We start from the raw sequence: 12,690 nt of genomic DNA on the forward strand, positions 1-12,690 counted from the left end.
GTCCTTATAATCAAATGTTTAAATTTCAGAGAGATCTTACCTCTTTTATATTCAGGGGTCTTCCACTAAGATCATATTTATTCATAGTTTCTAGTGCTTTCTTTACAAATTCTTCATCTTTGAATTCAACCACACTTAATGGAAAAAAATTTATAAGAAATGTTTATGTACTAAGACTTTCTTTCACAGTCAGAAGTTTAATTTGACTTAAGGTATTGGAAAAAAAATTCTTACCCACAACCCTACATCCAGGTAGATTTATCAATATATGCAAAAGAAAAAAAAGTTTTAGATCAGTAGATGAAGTTAACAGTAGATTCTAACACATCATTAAAAGTAATCAATTATATAATCATTTTAAAATCTTTTACACCTCCAGAACATAGCAAGCAAGTGATCCTAAATTTTCAATAAAATTTTAAATCCATCTATTTATAATAAAGCCTACCATGTAACAAGCTTGGAGCACATTTTTACTTTCAAATGACTTTTCTTAAAGTTAAAACTAGTATCACTGTACAAATTCAATCAACAGTAATTCTAGGAAGTATTTTAAGACTCCAATATACTTGTTCTTACATAGTTACAAATATTTTTAAAAGATATATTATGTACAACATACTTAACTCTAAGAAAATAAAAACTGCAAATAATATTAATTCTATTTTTAATGAAGTTCTGTATTAGATTTAAACTCACTGCAATAGCATCCGATTGTAAATACGCAAAAATCACCTATGCAAAAGACTTACAATCATTTTTTAAAATAATTTCTTGTGATTACTGTTCAAAGTGTCATTTGAATACATTATTTTTATTTCTTTTTTTTTTTTCTTGGTACCAGGGATTGAACTCGGGTCCTTGCGCTTGTAAGGCAGGCCACCGAACCACTGAGCTAAATCCCCGGCCTGAATACATTATTTTTATTTTTTTTTTTTTTTCTTTTTTTTTTTCTTGGTACCAAGGATTGAACTCGGGTCCTTGCGCTTGTAAGGCAGGCCACCGAACCACTGAGCGAAATCCCCGGCCTGAATACATTATTTTTATTTTTTTTTTTTTTTCTTTTTTTTTTTCTTGGTACCAAGGATTGAACTCGGGTCCTTGCGCTTGTAAGGCAGGCCACCGAACCACTGAGCGAAATCCCCGGCCTGAATACATTATTTTTATTTTTTTTTTTTTTTCTTTTTTTTTTTCTTGGTACCAAGGATTGAACTCGGGTCCTTGCGCTTGTAAGGCAGGCCACCGAACCACTGAGCGAAATCCCCGGCCTGAATACATTATTTTTATTTTTTTTTTTTTTTCTTTTTTTTTTTCTTGGTACCAAGGATTGAACTCGGGTCCTTGCGCTTGTAAGGCAGGCCACCGAACCACTGAGCTAAATCCCCGGCCTGAATACATTATTTTTATTTCTTATTTACCAACTTGTTTTTGCTAATAAAATTAAACATTGTAAAGAGCTTTCCATTGCATTCTTCAGTATATCGTACAGTTGTTAAAAATCAAAATCTACTATGAACCAATTCCTTCTATGTTAATTTATTCATCAATGTCCTTCATCAGAGCACTGCCTCTTATGCGGTCCTACAGGTTACAATTTTCAATAAAAGTTTCAACTTTCTCAATAAAAGTTTCAAAAATACATTCTGAATTAACACCTTTAAGCTACAAGCCTCTCAAAAAACTCTTAGAGAATAATATCAATTCAGTGACTTTAAAATATCCTTGAAGACATCAAAATACAACAAAAAAATTTTGACTTAAGAAACATTGCCTTAGAGTATTAGAAAAGTGAATGCCCTTTACAAAAACATTTACCAAACCCATCCCTTCCAGGCAGCTAGTTGGCTGGTATAAGTGTCACTCTTACTAGTATAAAGCCTCAAATCTTGAATAATAAAGTAAAGCAAAATGAAACTTAAGTTTCCAAAAACTGGTACAAGTATTATACAAAAAGTAAACTGCTGAGGAACTTTTAAACCTCAAGCAGATTATTGCCCACAGCACTTACCCTTGATTTTCCTTCCGCATCCTTAAAGAGCTCCACGTATGTAACCTCACCGACTACATAAGACATACAAAAGGAAGATACCAAGAAACAATACATTTAAACACCAGTATCTTGCTTTACTGCACACCTGTGCACAACTCTACAGAAAAGCACCTATTATTCACCAACAATCAAAACCAGACCAACATACCTCCTGTCAATGGCTATGTAAATTTAACTAATTTTCAGAAATGTACATCATCCACATTCTCTAAAAAAAAAAGCTAACAACCATATTAACCTAATTCATACTACAGATCATATTTTGGCCAGCATGATATAGTTGGTGAACAAATGCACATATACATACAAATGGTCCCTTAGCCTATCATATTAAAAGACATCAACATTAGCACTTTTCAATAACTTTGGTCAGCCTACACACAACAGCTGTTTTAAGGTGACCTTCTACCTGAATGTCTTCAATCATGGTTGCCATCAGTAAACTAAATTTACAAGTCATGCTTCACAGCAGGCCACACACTTTCTAAATAAAGTCAATGAATAAAACCAATCAAATAGTTGTCACCTTACAACAGATACACCAATGCAATTGTTTTGTATTTATTAGAAGAGATCAGCCTCAAAGCCAAGTACATAGTTTGCGGGACTGGTGAAACTCAATTTTTCAAGAAGTAACAGAACTAACTTTTACAAAATCAAGTATTAAAATTATTTTTCCCCAAAACCAACCATGTATATAAGATGAAGGTTTTCAGATTATTCTGAAATCAAACTACAACAGCAGTAACGCAATATTAATATAGAACTGCAAAGACAGCATCGTGGCAGTCAGGACAATGCAAACAAAAGGAATTCCACAGCCAGATTCCAGACTCCACCAAGGTAATAACAAAACAGCTTTTGGGAAAAAAATAGTCAGACCTTGTTATTCATACATTAACACACTGCATGTATTGCTTACCTAATGCAATAATGCTTTAAAAATCTATAGAAACTTCAACTAGACAAAGCAATCACTTTAACAAAATTCTTGGTGGCATGCAAATGCTGGCTTGCTACTATCCTACTAAAGTGGCGAAAAGAAAGTACTTCATTTATCCATACTACCTTGGAATGAAATCGTGTCAAGTGAAAGAAGAGGAAAAGATTAATTCACACGTCAGGAAATAAAAATTAATATTTTGAGTCTATGTGGCTAAGAAAAATAAAAGTGTGCTTAGTTTCCTCCCCTTCTGATACAAAGATTAACCAACAGTGGGTGAATTCAGAGACACTTACCTTTCTCTCTCATGAGGTCTTTAATAGCTTGCCATTTCATATCATAGGGGATGTTGCTAATGAAAACTCTGTTACGGTTTGGACCCTTCTTTTCTCCAGTGGCTGAATTCTTGTCTTTTGAATAAGGATGAAATCGATTAGCCTTCTTATTTCCTGTGGATTTCTCTTTTAGGTCAGATTTCTCTTCTTTCACTGATTCATCATTCTCGCTATGAATTTTAAAAACAAAAAATAACCTCAGTAGTGCATCTAAGAATGTAAATCTATATTAAACAATTCGTAAGTTTCACTTCATAAAATCCTCCACTAAACTAGGCCTCAGCAAAGCAGTTGAACAGACACTCTGATAGGTTTGAAACGACTCAACATCATTTCAAAGAAGGGTTTGAGCATCCAGTATTACCAAACTTCTCAGTTTCCCACTTAACAACCCTCATATTTCCACATATTCACCAGCTGCAGGCATCCAATCGCCCAGTTTTTCCCTTCAAACTACTTTATAAACATTATTAGAACCTATGATAGGATATTTTCACAGTATGTAAAATTGTCACCTTTAACGGGCTATTAACTTTGAAGGTCTTTCAAAACTCTTAAAAACCTCATTTATTAAATGGTATCGTTTCCTAAAGGTTAAAAGTTTCTTCACAGAACTTGCTCCCTCTTTACTATAAATGTAAAAAAAATACATAACTCTCACCTATATACCTACATCTATACATGTATATGGTCACATACAACTCTCAAACTTTTTCTATTCCCAAATTGGATTAACAGAAAACTTATAAGGTATCCTAACCCCTTCATGTTGAACATTTTTTCTGTCTCTAACAATAAGATAGTATAGGATATTTCAGGGGATTGTATCACTTTAATGTTATCTATAATGAAGGCACAGGATAGAGGAGGCAGTAATTGAACACAACATGAACCAGAATTTTATAAATCTATTTAACAAAGCCTAATTGGAAAAACATTTAATTTATAAGGATGTAATCATAATGTCATTATTATGATGCTATGAAATGTAGGTTATACATAAGACCCAAGCATGTACTGTACTCTAGGTAAACCCTATAGATAAAAATCTGGATTTTTATTTAAAAATGCAATCTACTTTTCAAAACAAATCGTTTTTACAAATTTCTTTAAAATTTCTTTAAAATTACTGCTCTAGTCAAATTAAATTTTGTAGACATCACAACAGATTCCTTTCTAAATCAATAGAATTACACCACAGAATTTAAAATTATTAACAATATTAGAGCTTTCACAAAACATATACTAATAAAAATACTCAAGAATGACACTCAGGAATCTAATTTTTTAAAACTCCCTGTATTATTGTGAAAACCAACCAGGTTTCCTACCCTGGGCTCTAAATGCCCTTCTAGGCAAGCACTGTAGATCTACATGGTGCCTTACTCTACAGACAATCTTGCATCAGTCTTGAGTTTCATAACGCCTCGAGTTTCCTAGACATTGCTCTCCTGAGCAGGTAACACAGCTTTAAAGCATGGTTACACAAACTCTCCAAGAACAAGAACTCTCTCCTGCGGAACAGCTCAGCTACCCCAGCAAGTGACTGCATGTAACAGTAATTCTGAAGGAATGGACAATGAGCAACCCAAACTCAGCCAGTGTCTGCCAGAGAAGCTGCTGAAACCAAGGAAGAGACATTAGTACCAGATTTGCTTTGCCACCTCTCCAGACCATGAGAGGGACATCTTCCTGCCAAACAACTCCCTCATCAACAATGGTGGATCTAAAAGAGGTCTTCTAGGCCGTCCAGTTCTAAAAAGCACCTCCCTCTGTGCAGATGGCAGTGCTGAGAAAGGCAGGGAGGAGCCAAGGCACAGAGGGCTCTTCTCTGGCTCCGGGGGGCAGCAAATACAAGCCCCTCTTACTACTTCCCTAAAGGACCTAGTTACATGATAGCTTCAGCTGAATTCAATGAACATTTGTAAAGTAAGTCTCTATTCATATAACCAGATATCTATATAATCTCTAGATCAAAATCCTTCTCACTATTTCTCCTCCTGAAGAAAACCAACTGTGAACATGAACAAAGTTCTAAAGTATCCACAAGGTTGTTCTGTTCTTGACTTGGGTGGGGATTACATGAATGTGACAATCACTGGCTCATAACAACCTGACAATTGTACTAAAGACCAGTCTTTTATATAGATTATCTTCTCTAAGATATTTATCAAGAAGAAATAGCAATTTCTTCTTCTCACCCGACTAGTAGCATCTTATCTGTATCACAAAACTACCTCCAATACATAAATTATCCATGGAAGAAATATCAGTTTAATGACTAGAAGAATGATCTGATTAAGAAACTAAACCATAATTACAAAATTCCTGAGTTCTTTCTGTGCCATAAATACACTATGGAGAGAAAATAAAATATATGTGAAAACTCTTAAGGAAACAACACTACCAAATACTGGCACTATATCCAGAATTCAATGTGCTAACTCTCAAACTGATCATTTTGGTAAACCCATCCTTAAAGTACTTAAAGACTAGAATAGTTATAAAAATTTTATCTGCTCTTGAGACTAAATTATTCTTTGCCAAATTATAAATTTCTGAAAAAAAATCAGTATCTTAACAGCAAATGAAGAAACACAGTATTATGTGATTTTAAAACATGAGATCTAAAATCCATCCAGTTTCAGAAGAAAAATACCAAAGGAAAACTCACAGCTTTACGTGCCTAAGGGAAAAAACTGAACTTAACCTAAATTCACACTTCAAGGAACTAGGAAAAAAAGAACTAAACCCAAAGTTAGTAAGAGGGAGAAAAAGAGAAAGCAAAGATCAGAGCTTAAATGAAATGCAGTAGGAAGGTGAAGGAAAAGGTCAACAAAACTAAGAGTTTTTTTAAAGAAAAATAAAATTGACAAATATTAGGCTGATGCTAAAAACAAAAGACCCAAAATGAGAAATTACAACTGATAAACACAGAAATACTAAAGGATAAGACAATACTATGAACAATTATATGCCAACAAAATGGAATGAAGTCAAAGAAATGGATACATTCCTAGAAGCACACAAACTCACCATGACCAACTAACGAAGCAGCAGAAAATCTAAACTGTCCAATAGTGACAAAGAAGATTGAATCAGTAATCAAAAATCTCCAAAAGTCATGCATGGAGGTACAAGCCTGAAACTTGGCACACTGGGAGACTGAGGCAAGAAGATCACAAGTTCAAGCCCAGTCTTTGAAACTTAAAGGCTCAATAAGAGCCTGTCTCAAAATAAAATTTTAAAAGAGATAGGAATGTAGTTCAGTGTGAGGCCCTGGGATCAATCTCCATTACTGAAGGAAAAAAAAAAGTTCCCCAAATGAAAAGTCTAGAACCTGAAGTTCACCCTGCTGAATTCTATCATACATTGAAGTATTAATACCAAATGTTATTCAACTCTTGCTCCAAAAAACTGAACAAGAGAGAATTCTTTCAAATCATTCTACAACACCAACATTACTCTAATACCAAAGCCAAAGACACTGTACAAAAAGAGAATTGCAGGCCACAATCCCCAATGAACAGATGCAGAAATTTTTACCAAAATACTACCGCCAGTGCATTAAAAAGATTTTATACCACAAGTGAGACTTACTACAAGAATAAGGACAGACCAACAAATGCATATCAATAAATGTGGTTCATGACATCAACAAAATGAAGGCTAAAATAATAAAATCATCATCTCAACAAATGCGGGAAAATATTTAACAAAATCCAATACTTTTTCATGATAAAAGCTCACAAATTACAGAAGGAAGGCACTTCAACATAATAAAGGTCACATATGCAGGTTCCCTGCTAACTTCATCCTCAACAGTGAAAAACTGGTAATTCTTCCTCTAACACCAGTACGAAGGCAAGGACACCTGCTCTCAGCACTTCAACATGGTATTCGAAGTCCTGACCAGAGCAATTAGACAAGAAAAAAACCTGAGAGACATGCAAATTGGAAAAGAGAATGTAAAATCATCTGGTGGCAGATGATGTGATCTTTTTATAGAAAACCTTTAAAAGTCCACCAAAAACTATTAGAACTAATAAATGAATTCGGTAAAGATATACAAAATCAACATACAAAAACTAGTTATAGTTCTACAAAGTAATGATCAACTATCCAAAAAAATCAGAGCACAGTTTTATTTATAATGACATCAAAAATGAAAAGAAAAAAATACCTTGGAGTAAATTTAACCGAGGGGTTGAAAGACACTGAAAACTTTAAAACAATCGTAAAAGAAACTCAAGATGATACAAATAAATCAATATTCTGTGTTCACGGACAAGACAATGTTATCTAAATGTCCATAAACCCAAAATAACCTATCAATTCAATGTAATCCCTATCCAATTCCAATGGCATTTTTTATCAAAAAATTAGAAAATCCTAAAATTTGTATGGAACTACCAGTAACCCCAAATCGCTAAAGCAACCTTGAACAAGAGCAAAGTCACAGGTATCACATCTCCTAATTTCAAATAATATTGCAAAGCCATAGAAATCAAAACATTGTGGTACTGGAATAAAAACAGACACAAAAATCAATGGAACAGAATAGAAACCCTACAAAAATACCCAGACAGACACAGTCAATATTCTTTAATAAAAGTGTCGAGAATATGCAATGGTGAAAGAAGAATCTTTCTAATAAAGTGTTGGAAAAACTGGATGTCCATGTGCAAAAACACCCAAAAAAACTGCTTCCTTACAACACACACAAAAAGCAACTGAAATTGAGAGATAATACCTGAAACATATAACTCCTAGAAGAAAACAAAAGGGTAAAGCTCCATGACAATGAACTTGACAATAATTTTTTAGATATGACACCAAAAGAAAATAAAAGCAAAGCCAGACAAGTGGGAAACTACTGTACATCAAAATGAAGTTTCTTTCTACACAGCAAAATTAACAACAAAATGAAAAGGCAAACTACAGAATGGGAGGAAATATTTGCAAACCATATATCAGCATAAGAAATACTGTAATTAGCTTTCCCATCCCTAAAACAAAATATCTGACACCCTCGAGTTAAAGGAGGAGGGGCTTAATATGGCTCACAGTTTGAGGGGATTCAGTCCATGGTCAGCTGGCTCCAAAGCAATAAGCAGCATGGTAGAGGGCATAGCAAAGGAAAGCTGCTCACCTCATGGCAGGCAGAAAACAAAGAGAGACTGAAGCAGATGGGGAGTCAGACAGACCCTCCATTGATACACCCTCAGTGACATACCTCTCGCAACCAGGCCCCACCACTCCTAACAGCACATTTAGCTATGAACTTGTCAATGGTTCAATCCATGGATGGGCACAGCACCCACATGATCTAATCACTCCAAAAGCCCTACCACTGAATATGAGACATTAAAGGGACATTCTAAATCAAACCCATAATAAACACATACAATCAACTGAAAAAAAAAAAAGCCAAAGAGAAACACCTATAACTGGATTTATAAGACAGGAAAAGGACCTAAACAGATATTTTTCCAAAGACATACAAATGGCCAAAAGGTATGTGAAAAGGGGTTCAATATCACTAAAGATCAGGAGATGCAACTTAAAGCCACATTGTGGTCTCATATCACACTTTGAAAGTGCCTATTACCAAAATGTCAGAAGATGAGAAGTATAGACAAGGATATGAAGAAAAGAGAACTCTTAGAGACTATTGGTAGGAATGTGTACTATATATCCATTACAGAAAAGCACTATAAAGGTTTCTCAAAAAATTAAAAATAGAACTACCATATGACCTAGTGTTATGGTTTTAAATGTCCCTCAAAAGGCTCATATGTTGAAGGCAAAAAGATCACGTTAAAGGTTTGGTGCCCACTGCAGCAATGTTCAGAAGTAGGGTTTTAGGAAAATGCCTGGATCAGGAGGGCTCTGATCTCATCATTGAATTCATCAATTGATACAGTCAGCATTGAAAGGTCTGCTGGGAGATGGTGGTAACTGCAGGAGGGAAAGCTACTTGGACAAAGGAGGTCATCAGGAATGTGCCCTCAAAAGGTCTATCTATCGGGTGCCTGGCCCTTTCCTCTCTCTGTGCTTGCTGGCCACACCAGGAGGTAAGCAGCCTTCTTTGCTATATACTCCCACTGCTGTGATATTCTGCCCTACCTCATATCCAAAGCAAAAGAATCAATGAGCTACAAACTGGTATCTCTCAAACTGTGAGCCAAATAAATCTTTAAGATGATTCTCTCAACTAACACACTTAGCAATTCCCTTCTGTGTATTTATCCAAAAGAACAGAAATCTGCACTCCCATATTCACTGCACCACTCCCAACACCCAAGACAAAGAATATAACACTGATGAATCAATGACTAAAGAAAATGCAGCGTAAACACATGCACACAATGGAGTATTATTTAATTTTAAAAAAGAAAGAACTGTGGCTATCTACAGCAACCTAGGTGAATCTGGAGGACATTATGCTAAATGAAACAAATCGGACAGAGACAAATACTTTGTGACATTGCTTTTATGTAGACCATGAAAAACTCAAGCTCAATCAATGAACTAGAGAGTAAGATGGTTACCAGAGGTCAGAAGTCAGGGAAAAGATGTTGGTCTAAGAATACAAACTTTCAGTTACAAGTTCTGGAGACATACTGGATAGTATAGTAAGCAGTTAGTTATAACATACTGTAAACTTGAAATCTGCAAAGAAGCTAAATCAGTGGTGAACCTTTTAGAGCTTTCAATGATACAAGCAGCCCACTGTAGTGCACACACCGTAGGTTAGTTACCACTGGACTAGATCACACGTATTCTCACCACACCCACACGTACACACAAAGACTAACTATATAAAAAAATGGGTATGTTAATTGGTTTGACAGTGGTAATACTTCACAATGTATTCACAGTACATCAAAACATGACACTGTACATCTTAAATATAATTTTTATAAGACCTCGATAAAGCTGGAGAAAAAGTTCATCCTAGTTCCAGTCTTTGTTGGTAATGTAAGAACTGCTACCCTAGTAGTAAACTGTTCACCTTGCCCTAATGCTCAATATTTTATATAAGTATGCTAATATGTCTCAATCTCCATACACTCTGAGGTTTCATTTAATCATATATGAATAATGAAGAGTTATAACACTCCTCTTTTCCTTCCAATTCACTTTGAGGCATACTGGAAAAGAACAGAAGATCTAGGGAACCCTATCTTTAATTTCCTGTCTAAGGAAGTGAATATGGCCACTAAATGTGAGTTTCTGCATTTCTTCAACAAATATTTACTGGCCCTTTTTTAATGTGATGCCTTGAGAAACAAAGATGAATAAAACATACAGGGAGGTATCTCCACCTCAATGACTATGAATTAACCTTAGCAAAAGTCATTTAAATCCTGAAGACAAGTAGCACTCTGTTTACTTCTAAGCAGTATGTATTATAAGGCAACATTTACTCATTTTATGGTCAACAAAAAGAATCTTTATCATCAAAAGCATATGGTAAGCAAACCAAGGCTTATGTGCTGGGGTTATTAAGCCACTCCCACTTTCACAGGATGAGACAAGGCTTGGGTCTCTACTTGTTCTCAGTGAAGGACCCATGCTGCACCACATAGTATGCGCTCATGGAAGAGACAGTAGGAGAAATCCCTTAGAGTGACTTGGCCTCTACTTCTGGGAAAAGAGGAAGGGAGAGAAATGAACTATAAGCAATATGGAAAAAATTTTACTTACTACAAACCTTTCTTAATTTATTTACCTTATATATTTTTCTCTTCTTAAATTACAAAAGGTTCCTTTTCCCACTTCTGTCCTCTCTCTTTTCCTGTACTGGATGAGACTTTTACATCTGACAGAGGTTCAGGCAGCAGCGTCACCTGTGCCCACAATACACTAATCTTATCCAAGTGTAACAGAGTTTCTCTCTGTAATTCAAGCCTGGACTTTTTTTTTTTCAGAAGGGGTGACAAATCCACATTTAATAGGAATTAATAGCACATACCAGTCCTCTTCCAGTATCCACAGGACCCCATCCCACTCCCACAGAGCAAAGTAGACACACAGGTACCTCATATAAAAGAGTACACAAAATCATCTCTAGACGACTCATAATATCTAATACAATGTAAATGCTATGGAAATAGGTGGTACACTATATCGCTCACGGAACAACAAGGCAAATCCTGTATGTGTTCAGTGCAGACAAAATTTTGAGGGTGGAGTAAGAGTTTTCAATTCACGGTTGGTTCAATCCATGTATGCAGAAAGAGATGGAGGGCCGACTAATTTTAGTTTATCATCCACTATTTTTAGTTTATTTTAATGCCAAATCCCTAAAGGCCTACATGTTGGCAGGCATAGTAGAAAATGCTTCACCTACTGATTTCTCAATTACTGAGGGCCATACACACTTTTCATCCAAGAACAAACTCTGCTGGCTTCCTATCTCTTCACCTGTATTCTGTCACCTATACTCTGCCTAGGTTCCTTATAGAGCTTTCAATGATATAAGCAGCCCACTGCAGTACGCATGCCATACCATGTTGGCCACCACTGGTCTAGAAGATGCTGCCCATTGCAACGCACCTAAAGGCAAGACTGTACCAACAAAGCAGGGAGTATTATTCTAAAATCAACCCTCACAGACTGGTACCAGACACTTGCAAACATTTCCACACAAAACAAAAACTCAGACATTTACCTTTCCAGTTCCATTATAAGCAATCCTGCAATCTACTCTGAGTAAGAAATGAAGAGAGAGGGTGTTTCCACTAGATAATTTCACTTTCAGGTTAAAGAAAAGTTAGGCATATGAAAATACACGTTTGACTTCCTACCAACCCACTTGACAAGAGGCGAGCGCACCATGCCCCTAGAACTTATCCTTATAAGTAAAACTACTGGGGATTTGAGTCAACTGACACTTTTATAGGCACTCGTGACAGATGCAACCTTAAAGTAGTAAGTTTTCTTAATAAGTAAAGCTTATTAGGGGTCATTATGAAGGCTGGGCTGTAGCTCAGTGATCCAACACTTGCCTAGCATGTATGAGGCCCGAGCACCACGAAATAAATTTTTTTTAAACTTATTTTACCATTGTACCAAGATGAAGGTCACCAAGCATTGGATTTTTTAAAACCGACTGCACAGTTGGCCAACATCACCAGGGGGATGGGGAGAACTCATTTCCCCTTTCCAAGTGTGCACCTGTGGCCCACTCCAGGGAAACACAATGGAGCGACCTAGGGGAAATGGCCACACTTCCCGTCGGCAGGAATCACTTTGGAAATTAAAAGGCACCCCTGGGAGCAGCACCCCGGGGAGCGGGGCGGGGCGGGTGTCGATGACGTCATCCCTGGATACCCCTTAGCGACGCCCGAGCA

General features: G+C 36.1%; 1 protein-coding gene across 1 annotated transcript in view; it reads right to left on the minus strand.

The window, feature by feature from the left end:
- The window catches only part of Myef2 (myelin expression factor 2), a 38,183-nt gene that overhangs the window by 22,943 nt on the left and 2,550 nt on the right, over window positions 1–12,690 (minus strand). The window contains exons 3-6 of the mRNA XM_033765323.1: window positions 3,290–3,498; window positions 2,009–2,061; window positions 235–242; window positions 41–134 (exon numbers count right to left, since the gene is read on the minus strand). Of these exons, the coding sequence (XP_033621214.1) occupies window positions 41–134; window positions 235–242; window positions 2,009–2,061; window positions 3,290–3,498 (364 nt within the window). The remainder of the gene's footprint in view (window positions 1–40; window positions 135–234; window positions 243–2,008; window positions 2,062–3,289; window positions 3,499–12,690) is intronic.

The sequence above is a fragment of the Fukomys damarensis genome, unplaced genomic scaffold (assembly GCF_012274545.1).
Source record: "Fukomys damarensis isolate Sample0158 unplaced genomic scaffold, DMR_v1.0_HiC HiC_scaffold_17, whole genome shotgun sequence".
Lineage (NCBI taxonomy): Eukaryota > Metazoa > Chordata > Mammalia > Rodentia > Bathyergidae > Fukomys > Fukomys damarensis.